At 36.7% G+C, this 26,121-nt stretch overlaps 1 protein-coding gene across 5 annotated transcripts in view; it reads right to left on the bottom strand.

Moving 5' to 3' along the window:
* The window catches only part of LOC131676689 (uncharacterized), a 32,863-nt gene extending 8,370 nt beyond the window's left edge, over positions 1-24,493 (bottom strand). For 2 of the 5 annotated variants that reach the window (XM_058955942.1, XM_058955941.1), the window contains exons 1-4: positions 24,391-24,493; positions 15,714-16,264; positions 4,365-5,235; positions 2,854-2,982 (exon numbers count right to left, since the gene is read on the bottom strand). In XM_058955942.1, coding sequence (XP_058811925.1) covers positions 2,854-2,982; positions 4,365-4,674 — 439 coding nt within the window. In that variant the 5' untranslated portion in view covers positions 4,675-5,235; positions 15,714-16,264; positions 24,391-24,493. Of the gene's footprint in view, positions 1-2,853; positions 2,983-4,364; positions 5,236-8,033; positions 8,084-15,713; positions 16,265-24,390 lie in introns of those variants that run through there. The other 3 variants (XM_058955939.1, XM_058955943.1, XM_058955940.1) reach the window with 3 other exon arrangements.
* Between the last annotated feature and the right edge of the window lie 1,628 nt (positions 24,494-26,121).

Below are 26,121 nucleotides of genomic sequence, written 5' to 3'. Positions count from 1 at the left end.
TACAAAGTGCTGTGATCGAGTATCGTTGGAGTAGCACAAATTAATCATCAGCATAAACGTACAGCGAATATCGATGTTTGAATTCTGGTCACCATTGTGCAGGAAGGAAAAGCTTCTACAGTTTTGGTTGAAGAACAGTTTTTCCATAAAAAAATTTCTGTTGGAAAGCTACCTAACACGTCTTCATAGCTTTCAACAAAAATGGCATTACAAATCCACGTGAAATGCCTCGTGCATATATACTTGCGAATAGTGCTATTGACGCATGTTTTATATCTGACCTTACAACTTGCGATACTCGTGCTGTCACGGTCAATATGACCGTTAATAACATAAACAAGAAATACGGTAATTGTTCCGTAGATTTGCCACATAATGAATCATCACCTTCTGATGATTACAAAAGGGTTGTATCGTACTGTGGCAGAAATAGGTGTCTCCTCATAATCGGCGGTAATGCAAATGCCTACCACACAATTTGAGGCAGCTTAGATATCGAATTAAGAGGTACCGAATTAATGTAATAATTAAGTAGTACAAATTTGCGCATACCTAATGTAGGAAATTACCCAAAATTTGCACGAGTTGGCAGAGAACAGATGTATGTCTGCTCTGACAGTATCACGCATGAGTTAGCAAACAGACTCTTCCCAAACTGTCGTTATCTGATAATAAATACATGGTCTTTAATCATTCAAACGTTTCGCTCGCATATGGTAATACCAAATCTACGAACTGGAACCTCTACGAAGAGGGCTGGGAGACTAGGTTTCAGAGGTTGGTTAACTCACTTATAGTAGCAGCACACCAAGAGGCTAGTCCGCTTCGAACTAGTTCGATTCAAAAACTTATGTAGAAGATCATGGAATCTCAGACGCAGAAATGTCTTTCGATCCTCTGAACGAAGTGAGTGGAAAAGTCTCAGCACAAATGTCTCAAGATTAAATGAGTTACTTTCGATATCGACAGACTTTCATGGCAGTTCGATTAGAGATGCTAATGGTGAATACTCATCCGACGAATATGTGATACTCAACTGTCTTTTCGCCACACACTTTTCAAGCTGTACGGAACTAGCACTGACGACTGCCCCTGAGTTCCTTTCAGGTAGTTCTGATTCTTGGGCACTTTCTCGTAGAATTGTGACAATGGAATCGATCAAATGGGCGATTGGAAGCTTTGTTCCATATAAGTCTCCGGAAAAAGATGGAATCATTCCAGTTCCACTTCCAAGAGGATACGAACACTACAAGCATATTTTGAAAAAAAAGTTCTTACTTGTAGTTTTGCAACCGGATACATTACATTAGTGTGGTGGAAACTAACAGTAAAATTTATTCCCGAAGGTGGCCGTGTCACTTATGAGAAGGTAAGAGCTTAAGACCAATATGTCTGAGCTCCTACCCTCTTAAAACAGTGGAACGTTTAATCGACCACTGCATTCGGGATGTTAGCTTGAGGGAGCACCCACAGCATGCAATGCAACACGCATATCAGCGGGGTAAGCCAACTACTACTGTGTTACACAATGGTGTCTACAACGAAGAAAAAGCTTTTTCGCAAAAACAATCAAGTTTAGGAGTTTTTTTGACAATGAAGGTGATTTTGACAACGTGTCTTTCGAATCCATTTTGGAAACAGCCCGAGGTCATAGAGTTCCTTCATATACTTCACGAACTGAATACACGCAATGCTTAGCAACCGACATTTGTGCTCATCGTTAACACAAGTAGATGCAAGGAAACTGAGTGTCTGCGGATATCCTCAAGGTGGTGTGCTGTCACCTCTTCTATGGAACCTTGTCTCCGATGGCTTATTGAGAAAATTGAATGAGCTTGGTTTTCCGACATTGAGTTATTGAGCAATGCTGCCTTCGAGTTGAACAATCAGTTAATCTGACTGTGGTCTCAAATGGTTACTTACGATTAATGTACACTTGCTCCCAGTGACCCTACACTCACATGTAGTTTCAAAACTTCAACGTGAGAATTCCTCCTCGCAAGGAATGGCTGTCTGGATGCATGGAATGATAACTCGTAGAATACGTAGTTTGTTATACTGACTGTTCTTGGTTGGAGGGCCGAGCCGGTGTCTATTGTCGTCAAATGAGATTAAGCCCATCTCATTCTCTTGGTAGATACTGTACCGTATTCCAAGCAGAAATCTTCGCGATTCTGTGTGGCGTACAATCGGCACTGCAACAGGGAATTTGAGTTGAAAAAAACTATTTTTGCTGTGACAATCAGGTTGCTCGGAAAACACTTCGTCGGCAGATTTGAGAAATTAGTAATCGCATGTCGAACTTAAATTGAAGAACTAGCATTTCAAATGTTATCTACCTTCTATGGGTACCCGGTCACTCCAGTATTACTGGAAATGAATGAGCTGACGAATCGGTTAGAATCTGACTTCGATGCCCGTTTCATCCATACTTCAAATGCGATGCGCCTAAATATTTTTCTGGTTCAAAACAACGTAAATAAAAATAAACTGCACTGACTCTGCGCCAGGTGGAACTAGTGTCAGTTCATTTTATACCAGAAAACTATTGCCATCCAAAATCAAAATGTTACAACCTATGAAAAAAATTCAACCAATGATTTTCCTTTTGTTTGACTGTTTCCTAAAAGAAGGATAAACTTCAACTACGAGCGTCACAAGTCACTTCGGAATTACTTGCTCGTGTGACTGTAGCATGAATCTGAGCTGAGTCAATTTTGAACCTTAATCCAGTGAGCCAGTGAATGAATGAATGAGTCGGCACCAAAACTACGGACCAGACATGATATTGCTAAAACTACAATCCTCCCAACCCTACCCCGACCACCATGGAGAACACAATTTGTCACTCACCTCCAACGCAGGTCCTTCTGTCCTCATCCGGCCGATATCCTTTGGCACATTCACAGATTTGCTTTCTGTCACCACACTCGTACGCATACTGGCGACAATCCTCCGTTGCTGAGCAGGTCTGTCCGAGTTCTGACCGACAACGAAAATGAAAAAAAAAAAAAAAACAGAACATCAAACGCCAAAAAAAACTTGGTACATACACTAACCGACGGAGCAAGTCGTCAGTCGGAAAAGCAAAGCGTTCAATCACTGGTTCCGGAATCGGCCGGCGGCCTTGTCGCCTCCTAAGCGGACAGCGATTGAACCATGTGAGGACCATTTTGCTGCTTTCCGAGAGTAGAGAAAAAAAAGACGGCACGCGAAATGGACAAGACAAAAGTGAATTATGTCGGGTCCATAATGTCCGGAGGAAGACGACCCGGATCGGCGTTGGAATGATTGCATCAATCGTGCTGCCAGAATTGACCGTTCACATCAATCAATCCGTGATTCCGTGGTAGGCGGAAATTAAATCCCCGTCAGAGCGTAGAGGTTAGTTGAAAAAAGGTACCACAGTCAATCAATGAGCAAACCAGGGAAGCCGAGAAGAGGTCAGGGTTCGACGAACCCTTAATCCATCACCGTGTACTCGGTGTGTAATTGGAAATTATCGCAACCCAGAATATCCCACACAAACACACTAATTTCCTGTATTAAAACTTCCCTTGCTTGTGGCATCGTGGTACCGAACCGAAAAACGATTTCAAACAAGTCAATCCGGGATTAGCCTCAATCCAGACTGTGTGCATACGTCGAATGGTTTGTACATGTGAAAGCGGAAGATGCTCTCGTATCCAGCGGCGGAGAGTAGTTTGTTATTGTCCATCCGGTGCTGCACAGCTGGCTTACAATAAATTAAACTAGCCGTCATCCTGTCCTCCAGTGGTTGGAATACCTATACAGTTGTGCTTCGGAACGCCCGCAGAGTAGGACAGAAACATTTCGCTAATCGATGGGTTATAAGCCCTTTGGAATGTAGGACAGAGTGAGAAAGAAGGAACTACTACTGCCCGAGACGAAACTGGACGCCGGAGGTAAAGTTTAATTAAATTTGTTTAACTAAGAATTAAGTCATCTCATCGTTGGTGCGTCCTTTGAACTGGTTGCTGATAGGAATGGTGGGCGGTAAACAAATTTCTACGAAGTTCGGTTTGCATGATTAATTCTATCACATTTCAATCTCGTCTTAATCTAAAACGAAAATTAAACCAAAAGCTTAAAAATTGTGTTTTAAACTAACAAAGCCTGATGGGGATATTTTTCGTTGATTTCCCGGGAGCCAGAATTTGCACCCTACCACTATTTAGAAACAGTAGCAGCACCAGTTTACAGACATGCCGAAACCCACAAGCAAAACACTTTCCCACGTCAACTGCCGAATTGCTTCAACACATTAACGTCCGGACATCCGGAACCACTTTCCTCGGTTTTGACAGAAGGGAAGACAAGAGAGAAAAAACGATAATGCTTACCTCCAAAAAGGTGATACTTTTGCATCGCTATCACCGGCCGTAACTTATCGTAGTAGGCTCTGCTATCGGGCACCCGTGGTGAGTCGGGAACGGCCGGTATACTATCGCCACAGCTGCTGTTGTAGGATGGTGGACCAGCGCCACCTATGATTCCATTGCCGGTGGTAGTGGTATTAGTTGTTGATGAAGTTTTCGTCGCTGTCGAAACTGTTACGGTAGCGGCGGCCGAGGCAACGGTGGTAATACAAACGCTTTGAAGCAGAACCACGACGAAATGCACGCGGAATACTAAATCACCACTGAGGATCATTTCCGGAATTACAAAATGCGTATAGGTGGGGTGCCTCTGTCTGTGTGTGTGTCGGCAGCCTCAATTTTGGTCGGTTTGGTGTTACCAGTTCAGGGAAGTCAGCTCGTTTATTCCGGGATACCTACTCTCTAATACGAGGTGTCACGCTATTTGGCACCTACACCGAACATAGGTTGGGGGGAATCGGTTGCAACACGTTTCGCTCGGGGTCTGGAACGTGTTGAGTTCACTCGATGCAGTTCGTTGAGCCTGCGGAGGTTAGAGTACTGTATGTACTGTCAAACCGTGTTAAACTACACCCCGACGGGGACGCTGTTTTAATTCACTTGTAGATTTTTGGCATTTAGCTACAGCTGTTTCCCACGATGAACCGGCTTCCAAAATGCAGCAGAAGGTCCTACATGGGTACGCCCGCCACAAGCACGTACTCTAGTCGGGTGTATGCGCTGCTCCTGGCTGCTCCGTTGGGACCAATTAGTGCTGAATGTTTGGCGTGTTTATGCGATCACTTCTCAGCCGCTGCCGTTGTCTACCGAACGACTAACGGGAATCTGCAATGATCTGGAAAGGGAACCGAACTCAGAATGTAATTATGGGCTACGAATGAGGAAAACCAGGGAAATAACCCACAAATTTCACATCTACATTTACACAAACGGAACAACAATAACGCGCTTTATCGAGTTTTGTATGAAATCATAGAAGCTCAATACTTTAAATCGAAAACTCATTCTCATCATTTTAGGAATTTTTTCACGTGCTATTGGTGAAATTTCATAAAGTATACTGCTCTAATTCAAACGCCTGATTACTTCGAATTTCGCATACTATCAACTTTAATATGCAAAATTATTATTTCAAAAACCATAAAAAGAGCACTAGTACTATTTGTTGAGCAAACCCTCACCAGTTGAACGCACGTGATCGAATAACCGAGTAGTAGGCTGGAAAAAATGTCATCCAAACAGATTGTTTTCTTCGTGTTGTGATTCAAAAAATAACCTTCGATTGTTTTTATATGCCCCAAAATGTGAAAGAAACCGGTTAAAAAAACCTTTCGATTAGATGATTTACTGTACGAAAATGAATGTACGGCATTCAACAGTAAAGCCAAATTTACACATTTCCAACATCATGCCAGACATCTCATCTCACAGTCAAAGATTAGACTTTTAATTATCAAGAAAAAGGGTCCGATTCTGTTTGTCTACTGTACAATTTCACTAACAAAATTCTGGGCGTCTGGTTTTGCTGGGCGAAAATGTAAACCTCGCGCAGGCGGAAAAGTTTCCCCATAAAACCTGAGCGGATGTGTGTGTGTGTGTGTGTGTGTGTGTGCGTGTTCCGATACCTGTCCCGAACGAGTTTCTTCTCAACTCACCTGTCGAAGGCCGGTTGCGAACGTGTCCGTGGTCTGTCGATGACTGGTTTACTTTTTTAGGGAGGGTTGATGATTGTTGTCGGTTCGTTTGGGGATGTTTTTTTTGTCTGTTCTAGGCCTTTTTTGGGGAGGGAAGGCACTAAACAGACAAAAAACTTATAAAGACTATAACTACCGAAGTTGGTTGCTTCTGGCGGCTGCGGTAACTGCCACCCACCAGTAAAAGCAAGGAATGAAGTATAGGAAAAATTAAAAAGATAATGCTTTGATAGTAATGAGAGGTAGCTCAGAATATTTTAGCGAAAGGGGATAATTAGTATTATGAATTAAGTTTGTAAAAATATTAAATTAAAAATGAAAAAAAAACACGATTAATTTAAAATTCCCTTTACAGGTGTCCAAATCCATTGTGTTGGGGATCAAAGAGAGCCGATCCGCGCTTCAAGAAGTAAATATAACCACCAAGGGATAAAATTGGATTATAAAACGCAATGCTTTGAGTCGGTACTGTAGAAACGAATTCAAAACGCAAATTACTTACCAAAACTATTCTCAATAACAGGAAAAACTCGAGAAAGTTAAATGAAAATATTTTGTTCACAAACGCTTTCTGGATTTTTTCCTTCCCGATCGAAGAATTGAACTAATCCAGAAATCAGAAAATGACATCCCCATTTTTTCAAAATACATAGCTAGCAAGTAAAAATAATTCAAGGTTGAAGATGACGTTGTAGAGGCAAAAGAGGCCAAATTTTTAGTGGATCCCTACCAGACAAATAATCTCAGTATTCTAAATAAGGAGAGCGGGAATTTGTTCGAAAAAGCAATCCGTAATGCAGTAAGACTGAAGATCTATATCAAATTGCGTCATTTTGAAGCGAAGAGTACGTATCATAATCTCGTCGAACTCTACTATTATCTGCTTGAGTTCATCTTAGCAATTAGTGGAGGATTTACTAATGCTGAATGCCATTTTATATTAGTTGGAATGGTTTAAATTACTGGGTATGACTCGTTTGGTATTCTTATGCTGAAAACAAAAAAAAATGGGAGCTTTCATTTGATTCTGCTCAAAGGTAAGCTGTTTATCCCTGTTTGACTTATTGATATTAAAAAAAAGACATTACAATCTATCTTCAGCCGTTTCTCTCGTTTGATGATACCGCGTATTTCGTTCGCGTAGCTTTCTGGCAATAGATACGTTCCATTCAATTTCCTCTTGATGTATGAGATACGAATTCACAGAAGAACAGCGAGAACGGGCTCCACATTGGATTGTTTGTAGAAGTTGTCTCTAAACCTGAAGTGATGCTGCTTCTTACATAGTTAAGTTAGCTTCAGATAACATTAAACCTTTCCTTTCCAGCTGTTGTCTTTGCTTTATTGGAATAAAACTTTTAGAAGCTTATTAAAGTTTTTTTTTACCGAGCCTTTGGAAAATATAGCTATGTGACGTCGAAAGTAACCCAGATTTCAACATCTTCGTAGTTGTTTGACAATTGAAGCTCCCGTGAAGTTTGGACTGATAGGTTTGGGAATTTCATTGGCATGGATTGGAATTCTTTTCTAACCATTTAGCTAGTTTCTCAGTTGCAGCTCAGACGTCTGAAATACTTTTTCTGATCTTATTTCCTTTCCATTCATCCCCTAAAGTGTAAAGTTCTGAACTCGAAGAATACTTTTCTATCGTCGAATTGGCTAACATTACATCATGATTTGTCCAACCATTTGATCATATCTGAAAGTCGGTTCGGTCTGTGTCGTCCATAAGAAGCGTATGCGAGTTTTTGTAGTAACAAGTTTCATTTCCTTTATCTGCCTTCACATAATACATAATGATTTCACGTTCAGTGCATCGAGTCATGTTAATGTGTTGTGGATGAGTTAACGATATTTATATTGATTCTACATCAATGAAATGTGCAAAGTTTGGCTGAGGAGTAGTAGCATAGTTTAGATCTTTATTGAGTAAGCTTACCTGAACACCACGAAATCCTCCAATAGATGGACTTTTTTGATAAGCGCTTCTAGCTATGTAATGAGGAACCGGTTAAGCTCCTCATGAAGTAATTTCCCTTTCCATTCCGCGTCGAACTGTTCTACGAATTCCATCTTTGTAAGAAAAGAATTTGGAAGTGTCAGATTTTTTTTCTTTGCAATTCTATTTCAATTTTTTTAAACAATCCAGGTAAATCGTAGCCAAACGATCGGGGTACTCCGAATCATGACCGGATGTATTTTAGATTTCCTGTCAACTCCATCTTGGACCGCTAGTCTCCTGCCTGCTTGAACGCCCGTCGAACGCACATCTTCCTCGATTGCACACAGCCAGCGAGTGCGGGGTCTGTCCAGAAGTCGATGACCTCCCGCAGCCCTCTGCTAGGTATTTATATCGGAAACAATTCCTAAAAGAAAAATAAATTGAGATTTTTTTAAGATAGCTTATAATTTAACTTTTTAAATTTTTCCTCTCAATAATTACAGTTGGGTTCAACATAACTCGAATGATATATTAAAATATATGTCATCGCTACAAAACATCGCTTGAGGAACATAATTGGCGGGTAGAATTCTCTTGTTTTATGAATGTCCTAATTTGATTCGAGAAGCACTTTAAAAATAAGTGTCATGATTATTGGAGTTGTTTCAGTAGATTGTTTCCTATTGTGATGGAACCTTCGAATGGGTTGATTTGGAAACGATTTTGAATAGAACTCTTTCAATATACAGGTGCCAGAAAAACCATGAACTGTGAACCTAATTCGTTAGAAGCTAAACTATCAAATATTCAACATTTGCGGTCATAGTGGGTCATATTCTCAGTCACGTCCCACCGTGTTCGTTCGTGCGCTTAACTTCCCGTTTGATCGTGTTTCTGATGTTGTCCTAATTGACCGGCCACTTTTTCGGTTGAAACACAAATCCATGACAACTCAACAGTGATCTACAACTCTCGTCAACCAAGTGCCCTGCATGTAGATACTGAAAAACCCTAAACAAGACCTTTTACTTTTCGTCGAAGATATACTAGGTTACCAAATATGCTTTTTTTCAATTCTTAAACCGACACCGAGAAAAATAAGCCATGACATCACATAAATAACTGATTACGTAGAAAAGCATTCTTGCCTTAACAGATTTGATTTAAAATGGCTTCAGGAGAATTGAACTCACAATTTCCATCGGTAATCTCTCTGTTTAAATCATCGGTCTGCTACCCCAGTTACCAATACGTACAACATCGTTGACGCCACCCAGCTGGTACAAAGTGTAATTTGCTAAACGCCTTTCTCTATTATCTAATAGCGATTAAAACCGAGTACAATACCCGTCATGTGGCCATTCTGGTACCGGTTGACAGTGTTTATGAAGATCGTAGTAGCCTTCTGAGGAAGTACTACCGGGAGACACTCGTTGACCGGGGTGCATATGCTACATCCCCATTTTGTAGCACTATAATTGCAACCTTTCCTCTTGCTGCCCCACCCTTTTTGTCATCATCTGTTTGCTTCCTATATTGCAACAAGACAAATGAGCTTCTGAGTACAGCATGACATCTTCTTTTACACTTCCAGTTAGTCAGAGTTCATACAAAATAGGACTGATGAACGAACGGGTTGTTCCGCTTGGCGTTCTCATCGGGACAATATGAAGTTGTTTCCCTACTCTATTGTTATTATTTAACCATAATGATTTTGTGGACAGCATTCGCAACAGTTCCAGACCTATCAGCTTTCGACGTTGTGAACTGTCATCATTCGAGATACTCTGTGTATTGTTCCAACCAGATGCTTATGCAATGTACCACATAAATTTTATTCAACCAGTCGTAAACAAATCGGCTTAAGTTTTCCCCCGCAGACTCCACCCCTCTGTATCTTTGGAGTGAAACTTTCCGCGAGAAACTTGTTTAATTTATATAATATAAATGCATGCGTATGCAACTTTTTCTCCGAGGCCAAGCAGAATTTGCATCCTGCAGGCGCTATAGAAAACAACGAAAAAAACACGCACAACAAAATATGAAGCCAAAAGACTCGAATCATACCGTATTATTTTTCCCATTTATATAACTCACGTTCGTCGGAAGTTTTCCAACAAATCTTGACAAAAGTCTGACAAACGCCGCCTCCCCGGCCAGTCAGTACACATATGCGGGTGGCGTAGCATACATGCCAGCCTCTGTATCGAAAAGTGAACAGAAACGTAAAAGTGCATGCGAAAAAGTTCAAATCTTTCATCTGCGGGTGAAGTGCCGCCAAAACTTTTACTTTACGCTGCGATCGTGACATGGTATCGAGGGGTAATACGCTCAGGCTACTGTTTCAAATCAAACGATACGATTTAAATGATTTTCAACAGTCAAATACCAGCGAAAACGGTTTCCATCCCATCCTTCCTCACAATTGACCAGTTCACATCTTTAATCCAGACAACGCGCGTTACGTATGAATCGTTTTACCTCAAGCTACCTTGTTTTCGAGAAAACAAAACCGTCCCAACTTTGCAACCGATGGAGAAAGAATCCGGGCTGACACTCGGTTCCCTTTTTTGTCTCCCATACTAACGGAAACTAAGAACTAAGTACAAGTCCCCATTCGCTGTTGATGCACCCCCCGTGGAATGGTTTGGCGATGGCAAAACAGACTAAAATCTTCTAATTTAAAGGCGAAACGGGAGCGCACCCATGTCGAAGTGCGCTCCGATGAACAGGGTAATGAGTTTTTCGCAGGATGCAATTAGTTTTATTTTTCCGTAACGTGAGCCCCGCCAGAGTCATACATATGTACGTGGTGATGGTAGCCGTGCCGGTGCAGAAAATGGTGACACGACGAACAAAGCGATGCGGGTTCTTATTCTTACGTACGAAATTGAAGTGAACCGAAACTCAAGCTCCGCCTTCGACAGAGAAAAGGCGATTTTGAAGGGATTAATATAATCGTCTCTTTAGTCGGTTATTTTTAATTTGCTACGTTTACGTGTGACGCAGGCAGCTCAACATTTTCTACTAACACGTTTTTAACCATCAATTCTCTGGGTTGGTTGTCAAGTATGTCGAAACCGAAAGTCACGTTCTGCAACGGGTTGTAGTGGCTAGGCTTTGCAGCTAATAGGTTTTGTTACCCATTACGCCTAGTGTTTTTGGAACTGTCCGCACGTGCCTTTGGATGATAAAATAAATTTCAAAGCTAAGTTGGTTTATCATGGTGTTAGGATTCAGTCCCAGAAAGAAAATTCTTTCAAGCTTGAGAGAAGTTCAATGAAAATGCTGACAACAAAAATTGTCATGGAAAACTGGTTGCATTGATGGTTTTTCGACGAGACACGTGTAGCCACAAAATCGAGGGTTGCATTTGAATGTCTTTTTGTAATTCCAAATATTTACTAGACGATCACCAAAAAAAAAAAAGTTTTACAAATAGTTTAACGCCAACTTCAAATGCAAACACACTTTGAAGTACAATTCAAAAGATGGTCTAAGATCAATTTCCCTTAATAACTCGGAATCTTGAACGAAGTAGGCCGTGGCATTGTAATGTCTTCGACAATTATATTTGTTATGTTTTGATAAAGAAGAATATCGAAGTCGTCAAATCTCTAGCGTTCACGGTTGAAAAGATGGGTTCGAGCGTAACGGTAAAGTTGGGTACTGAATTTTGATCACGAAATGAAGTGTATATATTCCCGGTAAAATTTTTTTTTTATTACAGTGAAGACACGATTTTACCAGCCCCTGGTTTTGTCAGCCTCACATGGAAATATGTTCGATGGGCTCTAGCACTAGTAGACGAACCAAGTAAAATTGAGCAAATCCTTTCTTGAGCTTATATTTCTTGTCAAAAGAATGCAAAATATCAAAAAACAAAACAACCAATTTTTCATAAATTTTGCGCTCGACAACCCCACCCTCTTAAAGGAAATGTATATTAAATAATCAGAAAAGGTCATTAGACTCGGTCTAGGGGCTACGGAAGGATATTTTAACAGCTTCGTTTCAGTGAAAGGAGATTAAAATATGTTCCATTTTTTCAATGGCCCTCATTTGGTCAGCCAAAAAATCACTAAAGGGTTGATAAAAACGGGGTTTTACTGTATTTAACTTTATCATTTTTTCCCCCATTTTTCTGATGTTTATACTTATTTCTAATTTCCCATTTCATTTTCAATATTTCGTTTTTTTGTAGTTGGTAAATCTATTGTTTTTTACGCAGCTCATCTGGGTTCGATTCCACATAGATTTAGGAACTTTACAATACCGACAAAAGAGGCGAATGATCCTAAGCTTAAAATTTCTATAAACGAAATAGAAAAACGTAAAAAGAGTGATTTCACCGAAAATTTTTCCCCCTGATGTCCGGGGAGGAAAATTTTTCCATTGTGGTATTATACCATTCTCAATTCTTTCCATTTATCAAATTTCCTATTCTAAGGACCTTTTATTTTAGGGGAGTGGGCGTAGCGTATTGGTAAATCGATTTCCTTGTACGCAGCGCACCTGAGTTCGAGTCCCGACCCCGCACATAGGGTTAGAAATTTTTCTAACCCGAAGAGGCGAATGACCTTAAGGTTAAAACCTCTATAATTGAAATAAAAAAACCTTTTATTTTCTTCATTTTTCTATTTTTGTATTATCCTAATTTTCCGATTTATAACTTTGCATTCTTTTATTTTTACATTTCTTAATTTATTTCTCTTTGTTCCTTTTCTTCAATATTTATCTTAACTTTTTCTGATTTTCCATCTTAGTTTTTTCGTCTCCCTTTTTTATTATTTTTTTTTTGCTATTCTACTTGTTTTATTTCAAATGTTCTCCATTTTACTTTGTCACATTTTAATTTTGCAATTTCACCATTTTTTATTTTTCCATTTTGGATTTTTCCATTTTTTTATATTTTCATATTGTAATTTAAATTGGTTTTATTTTTCTGTTAATACTTTCCCATTTTCCAATTCCCTTTTTGTGAACATACGGTATTCCGAACGGTTTGAATATAAGCATTTTGGAGATTTCGGTAATTGAAGATATGGGGTGTTTCGAGATATGTGGGGTTTAGGAATTTGAAGGGAACGATTTTGGAATTTGAGGATTCGGAAATTTGTGGATTTGGGAGTATTGGGATATGGGGAGTTTCAGGTGCTTCGGAGATTTGGGAACCAGGCGATTATGAGATTTGGGAAAAATCGGACCTGGTGGATTTGGGAATCTGAAGAAGATTCAGCATTTTGGAAATTTGGGGATTTCAAGGCTTTTAGATTTAGGGACATGAGGATTCAATGATTAGGGGAATTAGGGTTTCGAAGATTTGTCGAATTTCAGGATTTCAAGATTTGGAGATAAGAGGATTATGATGTTCTACGATTACTGAATTTCAGTGCATTGGTACTTCCAGATTTTAGGATTTAGAAATTTTAAGATACTATGATTACTAGATGTTCTTTGACTAGACTTTGGGATTTCGGGATTTAAAAAAAATTCGGCATTTTAGAATTTATCGATTAAAGGATATTGGGGTTTCAGTATTTAAAAATTTTGGATTTCAGGATAACGGCATTTTTTAATGCTGGGATTTTGAAATTTCAGGATTTTAGGGTTGTGATTTTACGACGATTCTAGAATTTGGATTTTTGGTATATCAGGACATTTTGGGACGTTGGTGAATTTGAAAGTTAAAAACTTCGGGATTTTACATTCTTATGACAACATAATTTTAAGATCTCAGATTTTTATGGAATTTGGAGTTTTTAAGATCGTGATATTTCAAGATATTGGTATTGGAATTTTAGGACATTGGGGATTTTAAGATTTTGTGATTTAATGAATTTAGGATTTTTAAACTTCAGGGATTTTAAGATATTTTGAAATTAAAATTCTACAATTTTGGGATTTCAAGATATTTTTAAGATGTTGAGACCCAGTGAAATTTAGTTTTGGATGTTGGAATATGTGATTTTTAGAATAGGAGATATTTTGGAATTTCGGGATGTTTTAGAAGTTTTGAGACTGGGATTTTTAGGATTTCGGGTTTTTAGATTATAGGATATTGGGATATGAGGATTTTAAAATTTTGGGTTTTTAAGAAATTTTAGGAAAGATAGATTTGAGAATTTTTGATTTTAAAGAATCGGGATTCTGAGATTTTGTGATTCTAGTGATTTCTCAGAATGTTGGGAGGTGAATGTGAGTTTTAGATTTCGGGATTTTGTGATTTTAAGGGGTTTTGAGTCTTGGAGTAATTTTGAAATTTCGAGATTTTTGCTCTTATGATTATAGGATTTGGAAATTAAAAGAATTTGAAATTTCGGGATTTTTCAGGAATCTCGGGACTTTTAGATTTTGTAATTTCAAGATATTGGGGTTTTCGGGAATTTTTTCGCGCATGGTATGAAGATAGTAAAATTTTGGGATTTCAGGATTTTTAGGATGTTGAAACTTGGAGAATTTGAAAGGTTGATATTTCAGGATTTTAGGGTTTGGGGATTTCAGTACTTTTGGGATCTCGGGGATATTTTCTTTTGGGATTCTCAGGATGTTTTCAAATTTTGGGATTTTGAGGTTTTAGGGACACAAATTCTCACTATTTTTACCTACAATCGTCGGCGCGGCGCGCACCTCTATGAGATTTCAGGATATTGGAATTTCTGGATCGTTTTTTCTGGATCGTTTTTTCTGTATTTTGCGAGATTGGGAATTTCAGATTTGGGGGTATCAGGATTTTTGAATTTGGAGATTTTGAAACTTCGGGATCTTAGAATTTGGTCTTCGGGATTTTTTTCGAGGTGCTAGGATCTCGGGATTTAGGGACTTAGAGACAAATTGAGGCATTTCGAAATTTGAAATTTTGAGATTTTTAGATTATGTGACTTTACAATTTGGGATTTGGAGAATTCTTTCGTACTAACGAGACTTCAAGACTTCATATTTTTTGATGCGAGCTACTGTCATGACGTCATTTATCCCTAATATCTAAAAGTGGGACTTACCGACCTGCAATGTCTCGTCACCGCCCTATTACTTCGAACGGTCATATTTTTCCAGTTATTTATGTTTCGCTTACACATAAAAACCCAAAAAACTCTTATCAGAAAATTACTTGAACCACAAAAACTATTCGTTTATTCACTTTGTTTTGCGGTACCAGAATAAATAAAGCTTTTAGATCTTAGTGTATTCAACATCATCTAGTGAAAAAACGAAGATAAATTATGTTGCTTCAAGCATTAGAAACGATGTATTCCCTCACTGAAGCGGATCATAGAATAAAATTGGCATTGATTTTTATCATTTCGCTTTAGTGACAATGGTATGAAAACAATTTTTTTTTAAATTACCATGTATGTTAAATTGAGGAAAAAATAACGTTAAATCGAGGGTATGTTAAAACGTGCGTATGTTAAATCGAGGTATACCTGTATAGCGTCAAATAATTGACGAAAGGAATATTTTTAACAATTATTCAAAGTTCTATCATATGTTCGAAATTTAATTTATGCTGTAGCTTCGTTCACAATCTAATGTTTTCATTTTCACCTAGTACTACACCGGCGTACGACAAAAAGATATAGTCTGATTACACCCAAGTTTTAATGAATGTAACACAGGTTATACCGGTGCAGTGCGATTTCAAAACAAAAATACCTTAAACTTTGCCTCACTTACCTTTAAATGAGAGAAACGTAATCCAGCTGTAAGATCCAGCAGTGCCGGACATTCGATCAAAGTTAATAAATGACTCTCACTTTTTCACTCCTTAACGGACATCCTTTTCACTATTAGTCATCGATAATTTTCACTTTCACTTACTCTGCTTTAAACTTTGCCACTACCAATAAATAATTTCCTATTGATCGTGAACGAATCATAATTATGATATAAATCACAGCGGCCAATTTTCCGTCTAGCGACCATGGTGAAGACAAACACGATCGCATCTAAATCAAACCAACCCGTACAAAAAGCGCCAATTAAAGCCAAATTCCAAAGATCCGCTTTCATTTTATTTTCAATATCTATCACTAACCGAAACAATTTTTTTGCTGCCCATAACTGATCAATCACCAGCTCAATTTTTCTTTTCAGCATAGAATATTTTCGCTTCAACCCATCGCGCACTGGAACCGACTGACGCGATGGAATTTCCGAGAAAACGATCGACGCCATCAAAATATAATGATGTTCACGGATGGAATAATATTTTAATTACAACACCGCTTTAAGGTCTATCCGCACTAGACCGATCCGATCCGATCCGACCCGACTTTTTCATCTTCGGATTCGCTCGGGTTGTTGATGTAATGGTATTGGTAGCATGTCGGGCGTCCGACGCAAAAAAGAATCGTTGCCAACGATATTCCTCGAACAGACTCTCCGACTTTTTTCTGCTTCTCCACCGACCGGCTCGAACAGAGAGAGAGAACGTGTGAGGCAACCAAAGCAGGTAAAATGATTCTTCTGCTGGTGTGGGACAGCATGTCGTCCACTCAGAAAGGAAAAATAATATCGTCAATAACTTTTGCTTCTACCCATGCTTGAACGGCTTGACCAGAGGCGCATATGAGATAGCGGACAGATTTGTTTTCCAACCGGTGCGGAATTGATTCTATGCCGGGATAGCTAGGATTCCTTCCGATTTTACTTTCAGGTTGTTTTTGTTGCCGAGCTGGATGTTCAAATTTGTTTATGAACACCGTAACGTAGGATATTTGTGCTATTTGCGGGTCCCGGTTGAATTTTGTACATCGATAGGAAGAATGTTCTCGATTTGTTGACAAATATATCATTTTTGCTTGAAGCGAAACTGAGGCATGTTCTAACCCCGACTGCTGTTAAAATGCATGAAATGATAGCGTTTGGGTTTACAACCAGACTCAGTTTAGCGGTCAAGCAAAAACGCTCGAGAAAGGAGGCTGACAAAATCGGGTCAAAAAGCTGATAAAATCGGGGACTGATCAAATCGGGTCTCCACTGTACCAACTTTTGAACAAAGTTTTCCTATTTAAGATTTGCAGATTGCGAAGTTTGTAGATGGCGCAAGATAATAATTGACTCTTCTTTGAAATCCAAGAGGGCGCGACTTCCTGTTACCTCAAAACGCTGGAAACAGTCATCAAAATTTAAAAACCCAATATTAGAAAAATTTAAAAATTTTGAAACCAAGAAATTTATAATTCAACGATTCCAAGCATTTTCAAATCAAAAAGACTGAGAATTTGAAAATCTAAAAATCAGAAAAAAAATCAAAATATTCAAATTTAATAATTTAGAAATCCAAAAATTTTAATATCTTAAGATTAAAAAATATAAATACAGAGAAGACCCGTTTTTATCAGACCCTTGGTGAATTTTAGGCTGATAAAATGGGGACATTGATGAAATCGGGACATATATTTTTCTTTCTTTTTAAGACACCGAAGCTCTTAAAATATTCTTCTTTGGTCCCCAGATATAGCCTAAACTTCGCTTAAGGCGGTCTGACAGAGCAAAAGTTAAAAAAATTTTTTTTTTTGCATATTTCGGATCTTTAAGATGAGAAAATATGCTCAAGAAAGGATTTACTCGAATTCAACTTGGCTCGTCTGCTAGAACCCATAAAACTACCAACTATCATTTTTCATATGAAGCTGATAAAATCGGGCAAAAAAGCTGATAAAACCGAGTGCTGATAAAATCGGGTCTTCACTGTATCTAAACATTTAAGACTTACAGATTTTTAAACATAAAAATTTTAAAATTCAAGAATATAAAATTTTCAAAAATTGAAATATGTGAAAATTCATTAATTTAAATTTGGATTTTAAGAAATTTAAAAATTTAGATCTTTACATTTTTAAGAAATTAAAAATAAACTGATCCTTTCGTTGGAATAAAACGGAATCAAAAATACTCATACTCATCATTCTCTCATTAGATTGCCAAAATTTCGCGGTCTGTGTAGGTGAGTGGTTTTTTTAGGAAAATCACGATGTTGCTATTGAAGAATTGCAGATGGAGAAGTTCACAGATGACGGAAGTTAATAATTTGCCTTAGCCTGAATTTAGTGCTTCTAGAAAACAGCAATGTTAAAAATTAATCCATATGAATTTAGATCAAATAAAATTTGGAATTTTTAATATATTATCCAATTCATAAACTTCAAAATTTAAGCATTTAAAAACTAAACAATTAAAAAAAATTAGGATGTAACATTTTTAGAAACGTTAACATTTAAAAAGTTCAAATCCAAAATAAAAATTTGGAAATAAAACAATTCGAAAATTTAAAAAGTTAGAGCGCTTGAAATTTTAAAATTAAAGATTCAAAATATTAAAAAGGTTAAAACTTTAAATATAAAAAATATGAAAATTTAGGAATAGGGAAATTCAAAAATTTAAGAATTTAAAAGACCAAAAATTAAAACATTTAGAAATTTAAAAATTGCAATATTTTCAAATATAACAATTTTAAAATTTTAATATTTAAGAATTCAAAAATATTAAAATTTAAAGGTTCAAAAATTTGGAAATTTATGAATATAAAGATCCAAAAATTTAAAAATCCTGATATTTAAAAATTTAACGATTCAAAAATTTAAAAATTTAAGAATATGAGAATTTAAAAATTCGATGATCTAAAAATTAAAAAAAATTTAAAGTTAAAAAATTTAGAGATTTAAATATTAAAAATTCAAGATTTAAAAATTTAAGAATTCAGTTATTAAAGAACATTCAAAAATCAAAAATTTAGAAATTAAGGAATTCAAAAGTTGAAGAATTGAAAATCTAAAAAATTTATAAATTTATAGATTTAAAAATTTGTAAATTTAAAAATACAAGGATCGTAGAATTTGAAAATTTTATGATTTAAAAATATTAAAATTTAAAGATTCAAAAATTTGGAAATTTAAGAATCTAAAGATCTAAAAATTTATATATTCAAATATTCTAAAATTTAAAGATTTAAAAATTTAAAAACTTAAGAATTTAAAAATTCAGTAATTTAAAAATTTAAGAATTTGAAAATTTTAAAATCTGATTATTTAAAAATTCTAAAAGTTTAAAAATTTCAAGAAATAAAAATTTAAAAATTCAAGGTTCCAAAATTTTTAAATTTAAGAATTTGAAAATCCAATAATTTAAAAATTTGCAGATTTAAAAATCTAAGAATCTAAAAGTTTTAAATTTTAATATTTTAGGATACGAAAATTCAAAAATTTTAATATTTAAGCATCCAAAAATTTTAAAATTTAAAGATCCAAAAATTCAAAAATTTTAAAACTTAATTTTTTAAAAATTTAAAAATCTAAGAATTTAAAAATCTAAAAATTTATAAATTTAAAAATATAGTAATTTAAAAATATAAAATTTTAAAATTCATAGATTCAAAAATTCAAAGATATGAAAATTTAAAGATTTGAAAAATTAAAAATTTAAGAATTTAAAAATTTAAAAATTCAAAGATTTTATATTTTATAATTCTGAAATTTTTAAATTATTTGAATTTTCGGATTTTAAATTTTTATACTTTGAAATTTTTAAATTTCTTAAATATTTAAATTTTAGAATTTTTAAATATTTAAATTCCCAAATTTTTAAAAATTTAGAAATTCAAGAATTTAAAAATTTAAGAATTTAAAAATTCAATCATTTAAGAACTTAAAAATTTGAAAATTTAAGGATTTAAAATTTTAAAGATTTAACAGTTTAAAAAGTTGAAAATTCAAAGAAATTAAAAAAATTAGAATTTAAAAATTCAAAAATTTAAAAATTCGGCTAAGCATTTAAAAATTTAGGAATTCAAAAATTTAAAAATTTATGAATTTAAAGATTTAAAATTTTGTAAATTTAAAAAATCAAAGATTTTGGAATTTGAAAATTTTATAATTTAAGAATTCAGAAATTCAAAAAGTTAAAAAATTTAAGGAGTTAAGAGTTTAAAAATTTAAAGATCTAAAATCCAAGTATCAAAAATTCAGAAATTTAGAAAGTTTAAAAATCAAAAAATTTGGAAATCTAAAAATCTAAAGCTCAAAAAATTGAAATCTAGGAGTTTTAAAATTTAGGAAGTTAAAAATAAAAATATTAATATTCAAAAATTTAAATGCTTGTATATTAAAAAATCCAAAAAATTGTGAATCTAAAAGTTTAGAATTCTTAAAATTTGAAAATTCAAGGATTCAAAAATTTGAATATTTTGAAATAAGGACTTTTAAAACAAGAAATAAAAAAATTTGCATATAAAATTTAATAAACCAAAAACAATGTACATTCAAGTGCGTCAATTTCCAATTTTTTAAATGTTATGCTTTTGATTGTTTAACCTTCCACATCTAAAGCCTCTTGCGTTCGTATGTTGAATAGCAACCTAAAAGGTACCCTGTTCTTAATTAAATGTATTTCCATCTAACCGCAATTAAAGGAACAACATGCAAAGCAAGGAGGAAAAGTGGATTAACCCTAAGCGGTCTAGGGGCCAAGCGCACAAAGCCGTACATTCCTAAACTTTTACTGTCGCCAACTTGTTTCTCAAACCATCCTACGATTTACTAACGTTCAAAATCTCACTTCTATTTTTCCGATCTCCAAGCTTTGTGAACCCATTTTTTCTTTATGACGGATGCTTCTTCATATTCAAGTGCTACTACCATTATCAATAGTTCTTCTTCTGTAAACTTTTCCTTTTTCTGTATACTAGCTATAGTATTATAGGTTATTCTTTCAATTTATCACTACGCTTTTCTCCAAAATGATTTGTTTCTTTGTTTTTACAACACTATTTTATGGCTAAATGATCGACAACGGCCAACGCGGAAACGCCATCCGATTCAGTTTAAATACCATTTCTTCGACTCGAGCTTTCCAAGACACTCTCACATCAAGGATCTCGTAGTCATCATGGATTCGGCACTAATACGCAAACCACACACCACGTACACTGGTTAAAATCACTATTGCGCACAGGCTCGCTCAACACTAGAATATTGTTCTGTTGTTTGGAATCCGTACTATATACCAGAACGGCGTTGTCACAATCGAAGCCCGCCAACGTCGGTTCATACGCTTTGCACTCCGACATCTTCCTTGGCAAGACAGATTTCAGGGTGGATTGTCCTATAATCTTCGGACGCCTGGATCTTCAAGCCCGCGTTTGAGCTGTACGCAATAACTCTCTTTTGCGATTACCGTTCAGGAGAACCAACTATGATCGCCAGAGCGCTGTTACCGAAGTTCAGTGTATTGTTAACAGTGCAGTGTGGCGACGGCTTTTGAATCCAACCTGACGAGGAATTCGATAAAAGCTAAAATAGGGGTGGGCGTAGTGTAGTTGGTAAATCGATTGCCTTGTACGCAGCGCACCTGGGTTCGAGTCCCGACCCCGGAAATAGGGTTAGAAATTTTTCATAAGAGATTTTTCTAGCCCGAAGAGGCGAATGACCTTAAGGTTAACACCTCTATAATCGAAAAAAGCTAAAACATTTGCTATCCTGAAATGTAATTAGTTTAAGCAACCACCATTGAGGCCAAAGGGTCTGTCAGTGAAGATACAACAAATAAGGGACCATCAATATACCACGTTGACAATTAAGGGGAGGGTAGGGGTCACGCGAAAGTTCACGCTTGTCCATGGGGAACGGGTGGGGGTATTAAAAATGTCCACGTGGACTTATCATTATAATTTTGTCTTTTATAAGAAAATGAAATAAATTTGTAATGTCATTCATGTGTGCGCATACCTTCAAATTTTTTCATGATATTGAAATAATCAAAGTGCCTATAACAGCATAGTATGTAATAGCAAATCATTAAAAAAATCAGAGGAAATCGTGCGAAACAAAATCTGAGAAAAATGTTCTGTCCGAATCATTTGATTCAATCTTCTGTAACTCGGTCAAATACCTCTAGTTTTAGATTTGAAAGCGTGTGGTTGAAATTACGAGGCCAATTGAAGAATCCATACGTTACTTCAATTTTATGTTATTATGATGAATCTTTAATACATATATATAAAAGATTATAATTTCGTTCAGAAATGAGATATTTCCATGAAAATTTGGCAAAAGACGGAAGCAGTGGAAGTTTGAACGATTTTCATTCACCTTCTTCGCCATAGTAGTCTAACACAAACGAAAACTTTTTGAAAACTCCTTTTTTATTAAATTGCCCAAAAAATGGGAAACTCCACGTGGACATAGTATGGCGGGCGGGGGTAGGGGCAGATAGGGGTAAAGGATTGTCCACGGAGGGGAGGAGGAGGGTAAAATGACGGTTTTTTTGTCCACGTGGTATATGAACGGTCCCTAACAAATGAATGGCTGGCGTCCACAAGGGGCTAATCCACATTTTTTCCGAAATCGACATTTTTTGGTAGTTCTAAGTAATCCACGTGTACTGCTATTTAAGAATTCTGAAAATAATTTTTTGATTTTTTGCTATTAGCAGTCAAAGTTGACCATGAAGGTGACCCCAGTACTAGGTACCCCCGGGGTTAGCCCCCCGAATTACGAAAATGCTCGTGAATTGAAAAGTAGTGCATGTAATGATCTTATTTTTTTGGCAACATGGATCAATGAACTACTAATAAAATAATGTATTTTTACAATAAAAACAATGTTAATTTGGAAATGCGGAAGTTTTTTTCATTTCCTGTATTGCGAATCTTTTCTAAAATCCACATCGTGACATATCAGCCATGCGCCGCCAAGCCGTTCGCCGAATCACGCGCCAATTCTCTTTGCATTAGTGCAAGCGAAAAACGATTTGACGTTTATTTTTGTTTCGTTCGCACTCATGTGTGAAACATATAACAACAAATCGACGAAATGCGAGTTTATCTCGGGATAGACAATAAAAAAATCAAAATGTGGGTTAGCCCCTTTCGGACGCCAACCATTCAAATAACAAAATTCATTGTAAGGTGCACGCTCCACAACGCCTTGATATACAATATATTATACATATCGAAAACATATGACGGCTTAAAATGTTAAATGCTCTAACGAGCTTCACGAATGTAGAAAAATGCGCCGCCCACACCTCTGCAGGAATGGTGACTTATCACCCTATTTCGTCGTGCTTTCTTCTACTAACAATTTATTTTACGTTATTAAAACATCTAGAAGTTTTTAATTTGAAATTATATTGGATCACATAGGTTTCTACGACGTACCGATTTTGCTGTATTGGTTCGCGAAACTTCTATAGTAAAATATATTGCGTAAGACGCCTAAATGAAATTACAAAACTAAAATAAGTCTTGTCTACAAACTTCGCAATCTGCAAATCTTAAATAGGAAACATTGTTCGAATGTTGGTATTTCCAACTTAAGTTTTCTAATATTCGCTCCGCATTCGGCGACTTTTGCTGAAAATTCCACATTATTCAATCAAAAAAAGATTCTGTTACATTTCAAGAAAAGGATTAGTTAACAAATTCTGTTTTGTTGGATTGGAAGAATTCTTTAACACACATCATTTGCGTGTTTTGTTTTATTGCTTTGAGCTGGTGTAATTTTTATACATAAATATTGTTGATACGATCAATGCAAACAAAGAAGTTCGTTGTTTAAATAATAAAATATGATCATTATTAGAATCAATAAAACGTTCGGTCGAATTAAGAAATATTAGGGTTCGACCATCATAGTATGCCCCGATAAAAACAATTAATGTTTAGTTGAATTGAAATATGCGCTGCTTGACCGCGAAACTGAGTCTGGTTGTAAACCCAAACGCTATCATTTCATGCATTTTAACAGCAGTCGGGGTTAGAACATGCCTCAGTTTCGCTTCAAGCAAAAATGATATATTTGTCAACAAATCGAGAACATTCTTCCTATCGATGTACAAAATTCAACCGGGACCCGCAAATAGCACAAATATCCTACGTTACGGTGTTCATAAACAAATTTGAACATCCAGCTCGGCAACAAAAACAACCTGAAAGTAAAATCGGAAGGAATCCTAGCTATCCCGGCATAGAATCAATTCCGCACCGGTTGGAAAACAAATCTGTCCGCTATCTCATATGCGCCTCTGGTCAAGCCGTTCAAGCATGGGTAGAAGCAAAAGTTATTGACGATATTATTTTTCCTTTCTGAGTGGACGACATGCTGTCCCACACCAGCAGAAGAATCATTTTACCTGCTTTGGTTGCCTCACACGTTCTCTCTCTCTGTTCGAGCCGGTCGGTGGAGAAGCAGAAAAAAGTCGGAGAGTCTGTTCGAGGAATATCGTTGGCAACGATTCTTTTTTGCGTCGGACGCCCGACATACTACCAATACCATTACATCAACAACCCGAGCGAATCCGAAGATGAAAAAGTCGGGTCGGATCGGATCGGATCGGTCTAGTGCGGATAGACCTTTAACAAACGAAAGAACATGAACAAGACCGCGAGTAAGCAGCACAAGAAACCGAACCGGATCGAAATTGCTTGCCAGCGGCAGCGACTAGAACGACAAACCGAACGCGACGAAATGACGCCAAACATGATCGAACGGGAATGAAGAAAGCGAGCCGAGCAGCGCAGCTTGCTTCGATGTGGTGAGTGTGCGATGAAATATCTCATCTTATACCAGCAGCGATCAACTGTGATTGCGCGGGTAACTGATTGTGATGCTCAAGATCATTTTGATACACAGATGGCGCGAAATGAGTTTTTTAATATTTCTAATATTTAGCAGCGCGTTTAGATTTTTCGGTCAATTTTCATTTCTCATAAATATAATCAAATTTATACTCGAATAGATGTCGTTACTATACTTCAATTTTTAAGAAGAAATCTAAATAGATTAACTGTTAGTAGTTACAGCAGAATTGAAGAAATTTGATTTTTGAACTGTGAAATTTGAATTTGAAGTTGCGGCTTGGATTTCAGATATTGGATTTTGAAGTTTTATGCATCGACATTTACCAGTATTCATGTGACGTCGAAACATGTTGAGTAATGTGAAACAAACCTGAACATGTTACGTTCATTGACTTACATTCAAATTTATCATATTCGTATGTTGTGATCTTATCCGACCCTCCCAAGCAGCAGACACAATCAAAGTCAAGCCCGAACCCGTGGCGGGATCTACAAACGGAAGCTACTATTCATGCTGTTAATGCCCCTTTTATATCCCGAGATGACGGTGATGATGAGGATGGCTATAAACGAAAGTGCGATGCAGCTGCTAGAGAACCATCGGAATAGTCGGTCATGGCAGCCGTGCTCACTCACCGACGACGGATGGACCGACTGATGTCTGATGGTATGTGTGGTGTGTGGCACAGACAAACCGGAAACGTTGCAGACTAATTCAAAAGCCCACAATTTCAGCTTCCGCAATAAGTGGAAACTATAACTCATTTTTCATCCGAACGACGAGTACGTGAGCTCATGTGAAAAGCATATGATGGCAGCGAAATGGGCTTTCTTGCTCTCGATTGCCATGACACAAACGTAAATGATCTTGTTCGTGAGTCGGCTTTAGAAGCGTGTGAGGATGTGTACGGGTGAGCCGCAAGATGAAATAATCATTATAATTAGTGAAAACGGTAATAATAAAAACGAATCCTAAGTTCAGAAAGAAAGCCTTTCACTGAAAGGAGGAATGATTTTGCTTCACACAGGGTTGAACTGAATTCATCCAGCATAAAGCGTGGCAGACTTTCGGTTCTATTAGTTCAACCCTTCTCATGTGCTGGACTCCTCTCGCAAGGCTTCTAGTCAGTCATTATGTACGTGTAGAGTTAATCTTTTACAAATCGGAATTACGTTATAATTACGCGGTGCCAGCCAGACTGGTGGCGCTATCCTTCGGGGAAAAACGCCTGCGCTTAGTTAATTCTGCGTTGGGCGGTCTCGAATGGCGGAATCGGTTTTGAAAGTTTAGTCCTCCTTCTCATACATTGGATAGGTGTGAACTGTACTATGCTATCTGTCAGCACGGTCGCCATATACTTCCAACGGCGTTCGGTGTACAACAAAGAGAGGCTTTCCCTTACAAAAGCTGGGTAAAATTGGTTAGACACATAATGGCACAGATCTGCGAAGCGATAAGTCGTGTGCTATTCAGAACCCGTTGATTGGACTCTGGGTGGCGTC

This window comes from Topomyia yanbarensis, chromosome 1 (genome assembly GCF_030247195.1).
Source record: "Topomyia yanbarensis strain Yona2022 chromosome 1, ASM3024719v1, whole genome shotgun sequence".
Classification (NCBI taxonomy): Eukaryota; Metazoa; Arthropoda; class Insecta; order Diptera; family Culicidae; genus Topomyia; species Topomyia yanbarensis.
Note: the sequence above shows the minus strand (reverse complement) of the source record. Positions and strands in the feature narration are given on the sequence as shown.